The 19,775-nt window shown below is 36.8% G+C and overlaps 1 protein-coding gene across 1 annotated transcript in view; it reads left to right on the top strand.

The window, feature by feature from the left end:
• Positions 1 to 19,775, top strand: part of DNAI4 (dynein axonemal intermediate chain 4) — a 155,667-nt gene that overhangs the window by 72,978 nt on the left and 62,914 nt on the right. Inside the window, exon 8 of the mRNA XM_066376523.1 lies at positions 5,025 to 5,219. Within this exon, the coding sequence (XP_066232620.1) occupies positions 5,025 to 5,219 (195 nt within the window). The remainder of the gene's footprint in view (positions 1 to 5,024; positions 5,220 to 19,775) is intronic.

Here is a 19,775-nt window from a genome sequence, read left to right as displayed (position 1 = left end):
GGTGTTAATTATTTTTTAAATGCCTGGTAGAATTCTCCAGTAAAGTAATCTGTGCCTGGAGATTGAGGGTGGGGGTGATTTTTTACATTGCAAATTTAATTTTATTAAATTTGAAATTACATTGAATAAGTTACAATAGTTTGTGTTTTGGTATTTTTTTCTTTGACAGAGACAGAGAGGGACAGATAGGGACAGACAGACCGGAAGGGAGAGACAGAGAAGCATCAATTCTTCTTTGTAGCACCTTAGTTGTTCATTGATTGCTTTCTCATATGTGCCCTGACCAGGGGCTACAGCAGACTGAGTAACCCCTTGCCTGAGCCAGGGGTTCAAGCTGGTGAGCTTTGCTCAAACCAGATGAGCCCACTGCTCAAGCTGGCGACCTCGGGGTTTCGAACCTGAGTCCTCTGTGTCCCAGTTCGACGCTCTATCCACTGCTCCACTGCCTGGTCAGGTAGTAGTCTGTGTTTTTGGCATAATTGCTTCATTTTATCTGTTATCAATTTTATGTATTTAGAGTTGTTTGTAGTGTTCTTTTATTATCCTTTTGATTTCTGCATGGTTTGTAGTGTCTCCTACTTCTTTCCTAAATATAGTATTTTGTCTTTTCTCTTTTTGGCTTTCTCTATTTAATGGAGGTTTGTCAATTTTATTGATCTTCTCAAAGAACTAGTTATATGTTTCACTGATTTTTTTCTTGTATTTTGTTTCCAGTTTCATTGATTTCTGTTCATATATTTTCTATTTTTTCCCTTCTAATAGCATTAAGTGTATTTTTTATTTTTTATTTTTGAAAGAGACAGAGAGAGGGTCAAAGAGAGGGACAGATAGGGACAGACAGAGAGGAAGGGAGAGAGATGAGAAGCATCAATTCTTTGTTGCAGCACTTTAGTTGCTCATTGATTGCTTTCTCATATGTGCCTTGATCAGGGGGCTACAGCAGAGTGAGTGACCTCTTCTTGCTCAAGCCAGCGATCTCTGGGTTCAAGACCACACTCAAGACAGCGCCCCCACGCTCAAGCTGGTGAGCCTGTGCTCAAGCCAGGTGAGCCAGCGCTCAAGCCAGAGACCTCAGGGTTTCAAACCTGGGTCCTCTGTGTCACAGTCTGACCCTCTGTCCACTGTGCCACTGCCTGGTTAGGCTAGCATTAAGTTTATTTTGTTTAGGTTCTTGAGTTAGGAGCTTGTTATTGATTTGATACTTTTCATTTTTTTCAAATATAACTTTAGTGGTATAAATTTGCTTCTTAGCACTGCTTTAGCTGTGTCTCAAATTTTAATATATTGTGCTTTTATTTTCATTAACTTAAATACACATTTTTATATATTTCTCTTGAGACTTCCTCTTTGACCCAGGCATTATTTAGAAGTGCATTTTGTAGATCCTAAATGTTTGGAGATTTTCTTGTTATATTTTCATCATTGATTTCTAGTTTAATTCCATTGTAGTTGAAAAGCACATTCTGATTTTCCTTTTTTAAAATGTGTTGAGGTTTGCTTTATGGTCCAGGATATGGTCTCTCATGGTATATGTCCCAAGTATATACTTGAAGAGAATACATATTTGGCTTTCATTGGATGTCAGAGGTTTTGGTTGGTGTTGATTTCTTTTATATCTTTGCCATTTTCTGTCTACCTATTCTATCTAATATTGGATATGTCTGTTTCCCCTTTCAGTTCTATCAGTTTATGCTTTCCATATGGTGCAGTCTTGTTTTTTTGCTGAAGAAACATTTAGGATTGCTATGTCTTTTTGGTGCAATAGTTACATAAAGATGCTGTATGACTTTGATAGTTTTCTTTACTCTGAATCCAGATTTTTATGTAGCTACTTCTGTTTACCTTTGATTAATGTTTGCCTACTACATCTTTTACTCTCCTTTTATTTTAAACCTACATATATTGTGTATTTCAAATAGGTTCCTTGGAGACATTACATATTTGGGTTATGATCTTAATCTAATCTCTACCAATTTCTGATTTTAATTGATATATTTAGACCACTCATATTTAATATAGTTATTAATAAAGTAAGGCTGAAGTCTGCCAATATATGTTTTCTGTTTGTTCTGCCTGGTTTTGTTTCTCTCTTTTTTTCTCCATTGTTGCTGTTAGTAATTCAAACTTCTTTTTTTTACAACTTCACTTTGATTTATTTATAATATTTTTTTAGTTCATTTCTTTGTCTAGCTTATTTTAGTGGTTACTCTACATATGGTATTATACATACAAAACATTTTAATTCATGGGTTTTGAAATTTTGGCATTTCAAGTAAAGTATAGAAATCCTAGCCACCTTTATATCCTTTTACTCTTCCTTACTTATATGTTTGCCTTAAATACTTTCTCTACCATATTTTTCGCTCCCTAAGATGCATCTGACCATAAGACACACCTAGGGTTTTAAGGAGGAAAATAAGAAAAAAAAATATTCTGAACCAAATGGTGTGTTAAAATACTTAATAAAATACCATATTTTTTACTCCATAAGACACATGGGCATTTTCACCTCCACTTTTGGGGGAAAAAAAGTGCGACTTATGGAGTAAAAAATATGGTATGTAGTAGAAATATTTTTCCATTTAGAACTACATCAGATAGTGGTTGACAGTGTCAACCATCAAACATAATTAGGAAAACTCAAGAGAAGAAGGAGAGTGTATTGTATTTATTCATATTTTTACCCACTGTTCTAAAATTTCTTCTTTTGTAATTTTCTTCCTGTTTATAGAACTTCCTTTAGCCATTTTTAGGGAATATCTGCTGACAGCAAATTCTCTTAGTGATCCTTCATCTGATAATACCTTAATTTCTTCTTCTAATCCCATGGAATGTTTTCAGTGGGTATAAAATCCTGGGTTGAACAGTTCTTTTTTCCCCAATGCTTAAATAATCTGTATTACTTTTTTCTGGCCTCCATGATTTATGATGAGACATCTGCTATTATTCAATGTATTTACTCTTTATATAAGATGTTATTTCTCTCTCATTGTTTTCTAGATATCTGTGGGGGCTTTTTTGAATATGATGTGTTGTGCTCTGCCTTCTTTTTCCAAAGGCTTTGAAAGTCTTCTTATGTTTTATATATGTATACTAATTATATATATAAGGTCTACCGGAAAGTTCTGTCCATTTCTATCACAACAAGTTTTGACACGTAAGCACATGTTTATTTGGCACATGTGTGCCTCTTTATTTTGATCACTTAATGTATACATACTGACGTAGCAAATTAACTAAAACAAAGTTGATTCACGTTAGTCTTATGTGTGAAGCCATAGTGTACCCATGGCTACTGATAAAGTTCATTTTCGCCACTGTAATTTTTACGAATTTCAACAAGGAAGAAATGCTACAGAAGCTTGTCTGTCGCATCCACCATATTCCCCGGACTTAGCACCCTCCGACTATCACTTATTTTTGTTCTTACAATTTTTTTTTTTTTTTTTTTTTTGCATTTTTCCGAAGCTGGAAACAGGGAGGCAGTCAGACAGACTCCCGCATGTGCCCGACCAGGATCCACCCGGCATGCCCACCAGGGGGCGATGCTCTGCCCCTCTGGGGCATCGCTCTGTTGCATCCAGAGCCATTCTAGCGCCTGAGGCAGAGGCCACAGAGCCATCCTCAGCACCCAGGCCATCTTTGCTCCAATGGAGCCTCGGCTGCGGGAGGGGAAGAGAGAGACAGTGAGGAAGGAGAGGGGGAGGGGTGGAAAAGCAGATGGGCGCTTCTCCTATGTGCCCTGGCCGGGAATCAAACCCGGGACTCCTGCATGCCAGGCCGACGCTCTACCACTGAGCCAACCAGCCAGGGCTTACAAAATTTTTTGAAGGGCAAAAAATTCAAAGATGAAGAAGATATAAAACAAGCACTGGTTCAATTGTTTGCATCAAAAGATAAAACATTTTTCAAAAATGGGATATACAAATTGCCCTCACATTGGCAAGAAATCATTAATAATAATGGCAATTATATTATTTAATAAAGTTTATTGACGGTAAGAAAAATTTGTATTTTGTTTTATTCCAAAAACGGACAGAACTTTCCGGTAGACCTTATATAATATGTAATATGTAATATATAATATAGATATAATATATAATATAATATATGATGTATATATAATGTCCAGGGTTTTTAGTTGTATTTAGCAGGAAGAACAGGCAAAAATGTGTCTATGTCATCTTCATGGAAGCAGGACATCCCTTTATTTGGTTTTAAAAATAAGAGTGTAGTAGGCAAATAATTTTCCCCCCAAAATGTACACCTCCTAATCCCTGGAATCTGTAAATATCTTACCTTACATGGCAAAAAGAAAACTTTCCAGATGTGACTAAATAAAGGTCTTCAAAGGAGATTATTTTACAATATCTGAGTAGGCCCCATCTAATGTGCACTTAAATGTGAAAGACCTTTTCCAGCTGTGGTCAGAGAGAGATGTAATGACAGCAGGTCAGATAGATGTACTAGATGTAGAAGGCCTCTAGAAGCTGGAAAAGACAAGGAAATGAATTCTACTCTATAGCCTCTACAAAGGAGCTTAACCTCATTGACTTCTTGGTTTTAGCCCAGTGAGAACTGCATCCAGACCTCTAACCCTATATAAATTGGCATGGGTTTCTAATACACTAATTTTTTGATAATTTATTATAGCATCAACAAAAATTAACAATATGTAATATTCCTATAAAGCAATACTCAGATCAGACCTTTATTTGAAGACTGATCATCTCATTTTAATTGAAATAAAAATGTATAGAGATAAAAATTACCTCATGAGGTTATCATTTTCCAAAAGACAGTACATTTTTGAGTGGTTGAGAATTCCAAAATGAGGTGATATATGTATATCTTCTTTGTGCTTGGTATATAAAAGTTATTCACTAAATGTCTATTGAAGTTGTTGAGTACCAGAAGAAAACAAATAGTAATGACAAAATGTCATTTGTAAAATATTTAGAATGCGTAAATCATCTAATATTATTTGGTTTATTTTATTATTACATTATGTTTGTATTTTACAGATAGTGAAGCTAGTTCTATAATGGAAATAGAAAATGCAATTCTGTCTAAAATTCATGATGACGAAGAAGACCACTCAGATGCAATATTCAAATCTGAGAAGTTTCATCAGGACTTATTTTTTATGGAACGAGTTTTAATGGAAAATATATTTCAGCCCAAACTCGCAGCTTATCGTCAGCTTCCTAGTTTAAAAGGTATTTAAAAAATAATAATCACACTTAAACAAACTCAAATAATTTTAAAAATTAAATGGTGTTATTATATCCATGTGTACTCTCAACTGGGTTATCACTTATCAGAAATATGTTTAGATAGTTTTTAGCACAAATATGTGATTAACAGTGGAGTTCAAACTAGAGAGCCGACAGCAAGTTGTAGTCCCTTAGATTCAAAATTTCATAAGCATTGATGGCACCCTTATCCCTGTGTTAAATTATTTTCCTATATTCAAACTTTCTTTTCTATTGCCATAGACATGTCTCAGGTTATAACTTTTATTACCTCTTCCTAATTTTATGGCAGGGTCATTCTTTCTGTTCTCATTGCTACAAATCCCATCTCATATGTTCTCAGAATATTTCAAGGATTTCAGAGATTATCTAATTTAAACTTTCAATATTTAAATGAAGAAAATAAGGGCTATCAAAACTTTCTAAGAGTACATGGTCCATAGCAAAGCTTGGCATTCAACCAAGGTCTTTTGATTCCATTCCAATTCTCTTTCCACTCTACCATCCTGACTTGCTGATGTATCATAAACACAGGTCTGGACATGGCATTTAACTGTTAAAAAGCCTTCAGTACCTCCACATTACCTAGAACAAATTACAAACTTCATATGTATCATACAAAGATACTTGCAGTCTGGCCACAGACTACCTTATCTCATTATATGACTTTGGAGACCCAGGAAGTTAGTTTTATTAGACTTTCCTGATAATCCCCAAACAAAACCTAAACATTCATGCCTTACCTTTAGTTAGAATATGCCTGACAGCCCACCCTTGTTCCCATCTCATCTTTGCCTATTGTTCCATCTTTCATGTATGCATCAGGGCAAACTGCTTCATGAAATCTTTCTTGGTTCTTCAAGTCAAAATCAAACTTCTACATGCTTACATAAAAAAATTATGTTATAAAATAGCATGTATGACAAATGCTTGCAAACCTTTTGCTTATATACATCCAAGAATATTGAAAAATTATGTTTCTTCTCTCATATTAAGTTGATATTTAACATTTTTCATCATATATGTAAACCTTTAATCCTATATTTAGTTATATGTTTGAAATTCACTTAATACTGTGCATTTTGACATTTTAAAAACAAAGCTGTTGATAGAACACCTCTTTAAATGTATCTTAAGATAGAGACCCTGATTGAGTAGCTCAGTTGGTTAAAGCATCGACCCCATATGCCAAGGTTGCAGGTTTGATTCCTGGTTAGGGCACATACAAGAATCAACCAATGAATGTGTAAAAAAGTGGAACAACAAATCAATGTCTCTCTCTCTTTCTCTTCCTTTCTCTTTAAAAATCAGCCAATAAATACAAATTTAAAAGACATATCTAAAATATGGCAATACCATATAAAAACTAATACTTGTATATAAATTTTAGATACAAGCTCTTTGAAAAATACATGTATTGCAACTACCTTCTCTAATTCTTTGGCCTGCCAATATACACTGCTCACAAAAATTACGGAATCAGGGAACATGCAAATACTCCAGTACTTTCAGCTTTTGGATAGTGCATTTTTACCAATGAAATAAAAGTTGGTTTTGCATCTCATTTGCATAATCAAACAACTTTCTTTGACTTGTTTGCTTTTCTGATATTCTTGTTTAATAAAACAATTCAAATGCTTCTTTTTTTATTGCTTCATAATCCTTTTGAAATATCCTTCAATTTTTTTGAGCAGTATATTTGTCTTTTCATGAACAGAAGTTTTTAATTTTTTATGAGGTCTTCTCTTTCAGCTTTATCTTATGCAGTTAATATTTTCCATGTCCTCTCTATGAAATCTTTGCTTGCCCCAAGGTTGCAAATATTTTTGTCTTTTTCCTGAATTTAGAGTGTAAGATTCAATATTTAACTTTGAAGTATGATATTAGATATAGTTTTTTATAAGATGTCTTTTATTGATTTGAGGAAATTTATTTATTTTTCTAGATTGCTAGATAGTTTAAAAAGATAAATAGCTTTTGAAATTTGTCCAAAACTTTTTCTATATTCATTAAAACAATCAAATAAATTGTTTTCTTTAATTTGTCAATGTGACCATTCACGTTGCTTGATTTTCAAATGTTAAAACAAACTGAATCCTGTGGTTAAACCTCACTTGGTTATGTTATATTATTCTTTTTTATATTGGTGAATTCAATTTTCTAATATTCAGTTAAGAATTTTTGCAACTGAGTTCATGCAGCGTATTTTCTGTAATTTTTTTTCCTGTAAAGCCTATGATAGGTTTTGTATCATTGTTATAGACATATAAAATGAGTTTTGGAAGTTTTCTCTCCTTTCATATTTTCTAAAACATGTGTTTATTTATTTTTAAAATTTACCATTGGATCATCTAGAACTGAGTTTTCTTTATAAGAAGTTTTCAAATTGCAAATTTAATTTTTTTGACAAATATAGAGTTATTTAGATATTCTGTTTTTAACTGTGTCAGTTTTGGTAATTTGTAAGGAATTTACCCATTTTGCTTATGTTACTGAATTATTTTCATAAAGCTGTTCATAATATCATATACTTAAATTCTATTTTATAGTATCTGTAGGCTCTATAGTGATATCTCCTACTCATTCTTGATATTGGTTATTTGTGAATTTTTTTATTAGTCTAATTGTGCTTTCTTTCAATTGTATTAATTCTTCAGAAACATCATCTGACTTTTTTGACTTTCTCAATTATTTATCTGTTCTTTTTAAAAATTTTAAATTATTTCATTTTTACTTTTATGTTTTTTTTCTACATTGTGTTTAATTTAGTCTTTTTTCAAATTGTTTTTTTTTTAAGGTAGAAGGTTGGTCATTGATTTAATATTTTTTCTTGTCTGAAATAGGCATTTAATACTATAACTTTACCTTGAGAATGGTGATGACTTTTTTAAAAAATTTAAAACCAAAAGCATGATCCATTGAAATAAATAATTGATAACTGATACTTCATTAAAGTAAAAAAAAAAAAAAAAAGCTCTGTGAAAGACATTTTCAAGCGAATGATAAGTCAATCAGAAACTGGAGAATATTTGCAGAAGACATTTATCGCTTCATATTCATTTTGAAATATCCCTTAATTTTTGTTAAGCAATATATTTGATAAAGGAGTCATCCAAAATATCCAAACTCTCTTAAAATACCTTAACAAACACACTTCACAAAGAAATATATAGATGACAAACGTATAAGAAAGATATCAGCCCTGGCCAGTTTGCTCAGTGGATAGAGCGTTGGCCCGGCATGTAGACGTCCCAGGTTCAGTCTTCAGTCAGGGCACACATGAAAAGCAACCATCATCTTCTCTTCCCTTCCCATGCCTCCTTCTCTCTCTCTTCCCCTTTTGCAGCCAGTGGCTTGATTGGTTTGAGCGTCAGCCCCTGGTGCTGAGGATAGCTCAGGTGGTCTGAGCGTCAGCCCAAGATGGATGGATTATCAGGTGGAGCCTAGCTAGAGTGTATGTGGGAGTCTCTCTCTATCTCTCCTTCTTTCACATAAAAAAATATTGCTCAACGTTATGTGTTATTAGAGAAATGCAAGATAAAATGAAATACCATTACACACCAATTAGAAAGATCAAAATCCAAAATACTCCATCAAATAAATGCTGCCAAAATTATGGGGCAATAAGAACTCTCATTCAATGCTGTTGAGAATGCACAAGGAAGATAATTTGGCAGTTTCTTACAAAACCAAATGTACTGTTACCATCTGGTCCATTAAAGCACACTTTGGAATTTATCTAAAGGAGTTGAGTACTTATATTACACAAAAACCTGCATGCAAACGTTTATAACAGCTTTATTTATAAGTGCCAAAACTTTGAAGCAACCAACCTGTTTTTCAGTAGGTGTATGAATAAATTGTGGCCTATCCAGACAATGGAATATTATTCAGCACTAAAAAGAGATGCATTATCAAGCCATGAACAGACATGGAGAAAACTAGTATGCATATTACTAAGTGAAAGAAGCTAACCCAAAGAGACTGCATACTGAATGACTACAACTGTATGACATTCTGGAAATAGAAAAAGTGTGGAGATAGTAAAAAGATCAGTGCTTGCCAGTGTTTAGAGGGGTGGGAAGAATAACTAGGCTGAGCACATCAGATTTTTAAAACAGTTATCTGTTTTGTATGATTCTATAATGGTAGGTACATATTGTTGTACCATTGTTCAAATCCATACACCAAGAGTGAACCCCAATGTAAATTATGGACTTTCAGTGATAATTAATTATCAATGTATGTTTATTGATTGTAATAAAGGTACCACTGGTTTAGGATGTTGATTTTGGGGAACTGTACATATATTGTATATCTGTGTTTGAGTATATCAGAATTTCTGTACTTTGAGTTTAATGTTGCTGTGAACTTAAAAGTCTGCTCTAAAAATAGTCTGTTAAAGAGAACCACATTAAAATATGCTTAAGTATTTAAAGAAAAATAAGACTAAAAAAGTAACAAAAGTTACATGTATAACCAAATGAAGCTTCTAGATCTGAAAAACATATACTTGAAATAAAAAATTCACTAAATGGGTTTAAGAATTTTAAGAATGCAGATCAGTTGACATAAAGGCAAAGCAATAGGAACATTTCAAACTGAAGTACAAAGAGAAAAAATACTAAAAATTAGAGCCTCAGTGACCTGTGTCTCAAGACCAATCATGCAATTGAACTCATAGTAGAAAAGAGAGGAGGAGGAGCAGAAATATATTTGAAGAAAGAGTAATTGGAAATTTTTCACACTTGAAAAATCTTTAAACCAACCATTACATTTGGTTATGAAACCAAATCAAGATAAACACCATGAAAACCACATTGAGGCACAAGATAATATGTCAAAAATGTTAGAAGTTGCCAGAAAAAAAGGCATTACATTCAGGGAAGAGAACAAATAATCTCTTATTTTTTATTAGAAGCCAGAAGGCAATCCAATTACAATTTTACTATGCTAAAAATATTATATACCTGAAGAAAATATTCTTCAAAAATCAAGGTGAAATAAAAACATATTCAGACAAACAAAAGCTGAGAGAATTTGTTGCCAGACGACCAGCACTGAAAGATATGTTAAAGGAAGTTTTTCAGGTTGGTGGAAAATAAGAGAAAATATTAGGATCTACACAAACAAAAAAGGTGGGATAGCAATATTTATATTAGACAAAATAGACTTTAAAACAAAGTACAGGCCTGACCAGGTGGTGGTGCAGTGAGTAGAGCGTTGGAGTGGGATGCGGAGGACCCAGGTTCGAGACCCTGAGGTCCCAAGCTTGAGCACAGGCTCATCTGGTTTGAGCAAAAGCTCACCAGCTTGGATTCCCGGCCAGGGCACACAGGAGAAGCGCCCATCTGCTTCTCCACCCCTCCTCCTCTCCTTCCTCTCTGTCTCTCTCTTCCCCTCCTGCAGCCAAGGCTCCATTGGAGCAAAGATGATCCAGGCGCTGGGGATGGCTCCTTGGCCCCAGCCCCAGGCACTGGAGTGGCTCTGGTCGGGGCAGAACAACGCCCCGGAGGGGCAGAGCATCGCCCCCTGGTGGGCAGAGCGTCACCCCCTGGTGGGCAGAGCATCACCCCCTGGTGGGCGTGCCGGGTGGATCCCAGTCGGGTGCATGGGGGAGTCTGTCTGATTGTCTCTCCCCTTTTCTAGCTTCAGAAAAAAAAAAAAAAAAAAAAAAAAAGCTCACCAGCTTGGACTCAAGGTTGCTGGCTCGAGCAAGGGATTACTCGGTCTGCTGAAGGGGCCCACGGTCAAGGCACATAGGAGAAAGCAATCAATGAACAACTAAGGTGTCGCTATGAAAAACTGATGATTGATGCTTCTCATCTCTCTGTTCCTGTCTGTCCCTATCTATCCCTCTCTCTGACTCTCTCTGTCTCTGTTAAAAACAACAACAACAAAGTATATAACAAGAGACAAAGAAGGTCACTACATAATAACTAAAGGGATCAATTCAACAAATGGCTATAAACCTTATAAACATATATGTACCCAATATAGGAGCACATAAATATATAAAGAAATATCTTGGTGAACTTCTAACATCCCTCTGACATCAATAGATAATTGTACAAGACGAAAATATCAACAAGGCAACAGTAACCTTAAACAACACACTGGCTCAGATGGATTTAATTTATATTTACAGAACAATTCATCCCAAAGTAGCAGATATATATTTCTCACAAGTGCACATGGAACACTCTCAAAGATAGATCACGTTAGAACACAAAATAAGTCTTAATAAATTCAAGAAGGTTAAAATAATATCAAACATCTTCTTTGACCATAATGGTATGAAACTAAAAGTCCTTACAATTAAAAAACTGAAAAAACATTTAAACACATGCAGGCTAAATAACATGTTATTAAAAAAATGAACGGGTTAACTATGATCAAGTAAGAAATAAAAATTTACCTGAAAACAAATGAAAATGAACATACAACAACCCCAAATCTATGGGATACAGTGAAAGCAGTTCTGAGATGGAAGTTCATAGCATTACAGGTATACCTCAAGAAGCAAGAAAATTCTCAAATAAACAATCTAACCTTACACCTAAAAGAACTAGAAAATGAACAACAAACAAAGCCAAAAGTTAAAGGAAAAAAAATAATAAGGATTAGAGCCAAAATAAAGGAGATTGAGACTAAAAAAAATACAAAAGATCAGTGAAACCAAGAGATTGTTCTTTGAAAAGATAAGGTCGAAAACCCTTTAACTAGACTCATCAGGAAAAAGAGAGGACCCAAATAAATATAAGGGCTACTGGGAAGTTCTGTCCATTTCTATCACAACAAGTTTCTACACGTAAGCACGTTTATTTGGCGCATGTGTGCCTCTCTATTTTTTTTTTTTCCTGAAGCTGGAAACAGGGATAGACAGACAGACTCCCACATGCGCCCGACCCCAACCGGGATCCACCCGGCACGCCCACCAGGGGCGAAGCTCTGCCCACCAGGGGGCGATGCTCTACCCCTCCAGGGCGTCGCTGTGCCGAGACCAGAGCCACTCTAGCGCCTGGGGCAGAGGCCAAGGAGCCATCCCCAGCACCCGGGCCATCTTTGCTCCAATGGAGCCTTGGCTGCGGGAGGGGAAGAGAGAGATAGAGAGGAAGGGGGGGTGGAGAAGCAAATGGGCGCTTCTCCTATGTGCCCTGGCCGGGAATCGAACCCGGGTCCCCCGCACGCCAGGCCGACGCTCTACTGCTGAGCCAACCGGCCAGGGCCATCTATTTTTATCACTTAATGTATACATACTGACGTAGCAAATTAACTAAAACAAAGTTGATTCACGTTAGTCTTATGTGTGAAGCCATAGTGTACCCATGGCTACTGATAAAGTTCATTTACGCCACTGTAATTTTTACTAATTTCAACAAGGAAGAAATGCTACAGAAGCTTGTCTGTCGCATCCACCATATTCCCCGGACTTAGCACCCTCTGACTATCACTTGTTTTTGTCCTTACAAAATTTTTTGAAGGGCAAAAAATTAAAAAATGAAGAAGATATCAAACAAGCACTGGTTCAATTTTTCGCATCAAAAGATAAAACATTTTTCAAAAATGGGATATACAATTTGCCCTCACGCTGGCAAGAAATCATTAATAATAATGGCAATTATATTATTTAATAAAGTTTATTGACGGTAAGAAAAATTTGTATTTTGTTTTATTCCAAAAACGGACAGAACTTTCTGGTAGACCTTATAAAATCAGAAACGTAAGAGTAGTAACAACTGACACCACAGAAATACAAAGGATTATAAGAAAATACTATGAATAACTGTATGCCAACAAATTGGACAGTCTGAGTGAAATGGATAAATTTCTAGAAACATAAAATTCTTCAAAACGGAGTCAGAAAAAAATTAGAAAATCTGAACAGACTGATTACAACTATTGAAGTCAAAGCAGTAATTAAAAAACTCCCAACAAACCAAAGTCTTGGACCAGATGGCTTCACGGGTGAAATTTTACCAACATTCAAACAAAAACTAGTATCTATTCTTCTCAAAATATTCCAAAAAGTTCAAGAGGAGAAAATACTCCCAAGCTCATTTTACGAGGTCAGCATTATCTTAATTACATAACCAGATAAAACACTACAAAGAAAGAAAAGTATGAGCTAATATCCTTGATGAACTTAGATGCTAAAGTTCTCAGTAAAGTATTAGCAAACTAGATCAAACAATACAATTAAAAAGATCATATACCGCCCTGGCCGGTTGGCTCAGCGGTAGAGCGTCGGCCTAGCATGCGGAGGACCCGGGTTCAATTCCCGGCCAGGGCACACAGGAGAAGCGCCCATTTGCTTCTCCACCCCTCCGCTGCGCTTTCCTCTCTGTCTCTCTCTTCCCCTCCCGCAGCCAAGGCTCCATTGGAGCAAAGATGGCCCGGGCGCTGGGGATGGCTCTGTGGCCTCTGCCTCAGGTGCTAGAGTGGCTCTGGTCACAACATGGCGACGCCCAGGATGGGCAGAATATCGCCCCCTGGTGGGCAGAGCGTCGCCCCATGGTGGGCGTGCTGGGTGGATCCCGGTTGGGCGCATGCGGGAGTCTGTCTGACTGTCTCTCCCTGTTTCCAGCTTCAGAAAAAAAAAAAAAAATCATATACCATGGTCACGTGGTATTTATTTCAGGGAGGCAAGGTTTGTACAATATTTGCAAATGAATAAATATGACACATGATATATCCATAGATGCAAAAAGAGGCCATTTGATAAAATCCAGCATGTATATATTATAAAAACTCTCAGCAAAGTAGGAATAGAGGGATCATACCTCAACATAATAAAGGCCATATATGATAAACTCACAGCCAATGTCCAAAAACTAAAAGCATTTCCTTTAGGATCAGGAACAAGAAAGGGATGTCCACTCTTACTACTCTTTCTCAACATAAGCCACAGTGACCAGAGAAGAAGAACTAAAAAGCATCCAAATTGGAAAGGAAGAAGTAAAACTGTCATTCACAGATGACATGATATTATACATAGAAAATCCTAAAGATTTCACCAAAAAACTATTAGATCTCATAAATGAATTTGGTAAAGTCTTAAGATACAAAATTAATATTCAGAAATAAGTGACATTTCTATACACCAATAATAAACTATCAGAAAGAGGAATTAAGGGAAAAAAAAGTCAATTACTATAGCAACAACAAAAAAATGATACGTACGCATAAATTTAACCAAGGATGTAAACGACCTGTACTCAAAAATTATATGATACTGAAGGAAGAAATTGAAGCTACAAGTATGTGAAGCATAAACGGTGTTTGTGGGTAGAAAAAATTAACATCTTTAAAATGTCCATACTACCGAAAGAAATCTACCAATTCAACACAATTCTTTTTTTTTTTTTTTTTTTTTTTTGCATTTTTCTGAAGCTGGAAACAGGGAGAGACAGTCAGACAGACTCCCGCATGCGCCCAACCGGGATCCACCCGGCACGCCCACCATGGGGCGATGCTCTGCCCACCAGGGGGCGATGCTCTGCCCATCCTGGGCGTCGCCATGTTGCGACCAGAGCCATCCCCAGCGCCCGGGCCATCTTTGCTCCAATGGAGCCTTGGCTGCGGGAGGGGAAGAGAGAGACAGAGAGGAAGGCGCAGCGGAGGGGTGGAGAAGCAAATGGGCGCTTCTCCTGTGTGCCCTGGCTGGGAATCGAACACGGGTCCTCCGCACGCTAGGCCAAAGCTCTACCGCTGAGCCAACTGGCCAGGGCTCAACACAATTCTTATTAAAATACCAAGGGCATATTATTTGACAGAGAACAAATATTCCAAAAATATATATGGAACCACAAAAGACCCTGAATAGCCTCAAAAATCTCGAGAAAGAAGAGTTGAGTTATCACTCTATCTGATATCAAACTATACCACAAACCCACAGTAATCAAAACAGTCTGTTATTGGCACAGAACAGGCATATAGATCAGTAGAAGAGAATTGAGAGCACAGAAATAAACCCATGTCTTTATGATCAACTAATATTTGACAGAAGAAGCAAGACCCTCAATGGGGTACACACAGTCTCTTCAATAACTAGTGTTGGGAAAATTGGACAGGTACATGCAAAAAATGAAACCAGATTACCAATATATACCATATACCAGAATAAACTCACAAGGGATTAAAGACTTAAATGTAAATCGAGATACCATAAATATCTTAGAAGAAAACATAGGCAGTAAAATTTTAGACATCTCTCATAGCAATATTTTTGTCAATTTATCTCCTCAGGCAAGAGAAACTAAGGAAAATATAAACAAATGGGACTATATCAAACTAAAAAGATTTTTCACAGCAAAAGGAACCATGAACAAAATGTAAAGGGAACACACTGACTGGGAGAACATATTTGCCAGTAATACATCTGATAAGGGGCTAATTTCCAAAATATATAAGGCACTTATACAACTGAACACCTAAAAGACAAACAACCCAATTAAAAAGTGGGAAAATTGAAGGCATTAAACAAAAAACAAAATAACAAAATCTCACAGACACAGACAATGGTATGGTGATCACGAGAGAAAGGTGGTGGGGGAGAAGTAGGAGAGAGTAGGACAAAGTTGGGATAAATACTGATGGAAGGAGACTTGATTTTAGGTGGTGAACACACAATACAATATATGTAGGTGTACTATAGAATTGTACACTGAAACCTATATAATTTTATTAACTGTTGTTATCCCAGATGTAAGGCCCGTGGCCATGACTATGCAGGTTCATATAGGATTCTGGCAGATGGTAAAGGAACCGTGGAGCCAGAAAATGGTGGACCATTTCATTTAGTCGAGTCTTGCAATGGCAGATGGACTAGCAAACAGGGAAAACCACTTCCCTCTCTCTCAGGGTTCCCAAGCCCCGACCTCCTCTCCAGACTCCCCGGACTCACTCTCCAGACTCACTGGACCCTATCTCTGGACTCCCCAGACTCACAGGCCTCCACCAGCAAAACAGGCCAGGTAGGAAATACCCCTTCTCCGGCAAATAACAGCAAACAATTGCTCCTCCCCATGGAGGCAGGTAATCTGCAATTTGCAATCTGCCGCCCTGAGGGAAAGCACCCGCAGCCTTCCATAGACCACACACACATGGCTCTGCCCGGCGCCAGTGCAAAATACAAGTGAGCAAACCTTACTCCCTTGTTTCACACTTGTTTGCCCAACACCAATAAATTCAATTAAAAAATAAAATTAAAAAACTAAAATAACAAATGGGCTAAGATCCTGAAAAAAACTTCTCCAAAGAAGACATACAAATGGCCAAAAGACATGAAAAATGGTTGTCACTAATTAGACAGATACAGATAAAAACAACAGTGAGATTTTTATCACCTCATGCCTTTCAGAATGGCTATCATCAATAAGTCAACAAACAAGTGCTGACAAGGATGTGGAGAAAAGAGAACCCTCATTCACTATTGGTGGGAATGTAGACTGGTGCAACCACTGTGGAAAACAGTATGGAGTTTCCTCATAAAATTAAAAAATGAAATTGCCTTTTAACCAAGCTGTAAATCCAGGAGCCACGGCCAGGGTCACTATCACAGCAGCCTTCTGGCCTATGCAGGTTCGCATTGGATTCGGACAGTCGGTAAAGAAACAACGGAGCCACAAACTGGTGGGCCATAGTCTTTAATTCTAGCTTGCACCCGGCGGGCAAGTAAAAACACACACTGGGCTCCAAAACCCAATCACATTCAGTGCTCACAAAGCCACTGACTTATCCGAGTTTCCTAGAATCAAAGGTTTCTAGCTCACCAGCCTTATTCTCCTCAGTTCCCCATCTCCTTCCTTATCCCAGATACAAACTCTACACAAACTGGCATCTCACTCAGCACTCCGCCATCTTGGCTGCTTCTCCTGGCCTCCTCCACGTGGCCTCCTTCCGCTGCTGGCTCTACTCTCTCATGCTAATCATCCCAGGAACCAAGAGCGCAAGATCCCGTTCTACCCCTATTTTATAGTGTAGCGTCACAACCTTTAATCCAATATACAAAATAGGGAAGTCTCTACTACAAAGTCACTTCTCTGAGGCATGTTTGGATTGTACCGCCCACATCATAAAGGGTAGGAAAGGCTTAATCCCAAAACCAAGCCCCAGGCTACAAGGATTCTGCCTGCCTTTAGCCCACCCCAACACACATTAATATCACCTGGGCGACGGCCTCCTCGTGGGCAGCGTAATCTTTAACAAAGTGAGCATAATACATTTTATCTGCCCAACACAAGCAATCCCACTTCTAGGAATATATACGAGGAAACCCAAAACACTATTTCAGTAAAATATATGCACCCTTATATCCATTGCAGCATTATTTACAATAACCAAGATTTGTAAACAGCCCAAGTGCCCAACAGTAGATGAGTGGATAAAAAAAGCTTTGGTAAGTTTACACAATGGTATACTACTTAACTGTAAAAAAAGTAAGGAAATTCACATTTGTGACAGACAGCATGTATGGACCTGGAGATCATTACGCTAAGTGAACTAAGTCAGTCAGAGAAAGATAAATAACATATGAGCTCACTTATATGTGGAATTTAATGAACAAAGTAAACTGATGAACAAAATAGAAACAGAGGCATGGACACATGGAACAGACTGACAGTTATAGAGGGGAGCAGGTTTGGGAGTTGGATAAAAGAAAATGAAGGAATTAAGCAAAAAATATATATATATGTAGAAAACACATAGACAGAGACAACAGTGTAACAGGAAAGGGAGGTTGGGGTAGGTGGAGGAGACCTATGGGAATGGAAAGAGAATTTGCTTGGGGTGCTGGGTACATGATGCAGTGTGCAGATGATGTTTTATTGAGTTGTGCACTTGAAACCTGTATGGTTTTGCAAATCAACATCACCCCAATAAATTCAATTATAAAAAAGAAAGAAAAGATTATTTAATAACCCAAATTTCAAGACATAAAAAGAATTGGTAAGATTTTTGAGATAATTTAAATGTCTTCCCTTTGAGTAACACTGTTGAAGAAAAAATATGTAAGCAACAGAGTAGAAAAATATGTTTACAACACATTCTTCTGACCAAAGATTTAAATTTGGAATATGTAAATGACACAGCTTAATAAAAAGAAAATAAACAATTTAATAAAAATAAGTAAAAGGTTTGAACAGAAACTTCACCCAAATACAGTGTGTCCATAAAGTCATGGTGCACTTTTGACCGGTCACAGGAAAGCAGCAAAAGACGATAGAAATGTGAAATCTGCACCAAATAAAAGGAAAACCCTCCCAGTTTCTGCAGGATGATGTGGCAGCATGTGTGCATACGCAGATGATGATGTAACACCGTGTATACAGCGGAGCAGCCCACGGCCATGCCAGTTGAGATGTGGACAGTACAGAGGAAAGTTCAGTGTATTCTGTGGCTTGCTGAATTCAAATCTGTGATTAAAGTGTAACGTGAATATCAGCGCGTTTATAATGAAGCGCCACCACATAGGAATAACATTACTCAGTGGGATAAGCAGTTGAAGGAAACCAGCAGTTCCGTAGAGAAACCCCGTTCTGGTAGGCCATCAGTCAGTGACGAGTCTATAGAGGCTATATGGGATAGCTACCTAAGGAGCCCTAAAAAAATCTGTCATGAGCCCACATCGAACTGCACTGAATAGCTATGAAACTGGGAGAGTTTTCCTTTTATTTGGTGCAGATTTCACATTTCTATTGTCTTTTGTTGCTTTCCTGTGACTGGTCAAAAGTGCACCATGACTTTACGGATACACTGTAGATACCTAAAAAGGTACTAAACATAATTAGTCATTAAAGAAATGCAAGTTAAAACCATAATAAAATGCCACCGTACACCAATGAATGGCTAAAATTAGAAAGATGACAATATAGGTATTAGCAAAAATATGGAGCAACTGGGTCTTTTTATAATTTGCTGTGAGAGTATAAATTGTACAACCCTGTTAGAAGTCTTCTGGGAAATTTTTTAAAATATTAAATGTAAATCCATTCAATGGCACAAAAATCTTGTTTCTGGGTATTTGCCCAAAAGAAAGAAAATATATCCACACAAAAATACATGCACATAGCAGCTTTATTCATAATAGCCAAAAGCTGGAAACAGACTAGATGTCCATTATCAGGTGAATGCATAAACAAATGAGGAAGACTACTTGCAATAAAAATGAACTATTCATATACATAATAACTTTGATGGGCTGTCGAGTAAAAGAAGCCAGATGAAAAGAATACATACTAACAAGCCCATTTATACGATAGGCTATCACAGACAAAACTAGTCTGAAGTGATAGAAATCAAACCAGTGCCTGCCTTTGGGTGGGTAGGTAGGGTTTGACTGGAAAGTCGCACAAGGAAACCTTTTTGGTTGATAGATATGTTCTCTATTTTGATTGGGGAGGTGGTTACATCGGTGTGTACGTTTATCAAATTTCATCAAATTGAACAGCTAAAATCTATGCATATTAATAAATGTAAATTTTCTCACAATTAAAAAAGTGCTGTGGCACTTACATT

This window comes from Saccopteryx leptura, chromosome 3 (genome assembly GCF_036850995.1).
Source record: "Saccopteryx leptura isolate mSacLep1 chromosome 3, mSacLep1_pri_phased_curated, whole genome shotgun sequence".
Classification (NCBI taxonomy): Eukaryota; Metazoa; Chordata; class Mammalia; order Chiroptera; family Emballonuridae; genus Saccopteryx; species Saccopteryx leptura.
The sequence above is the reverse complement of the archived record's forward strand: the minus strand, read 5'-3'. Positions and strand labels throughout refer to the sequence as shown.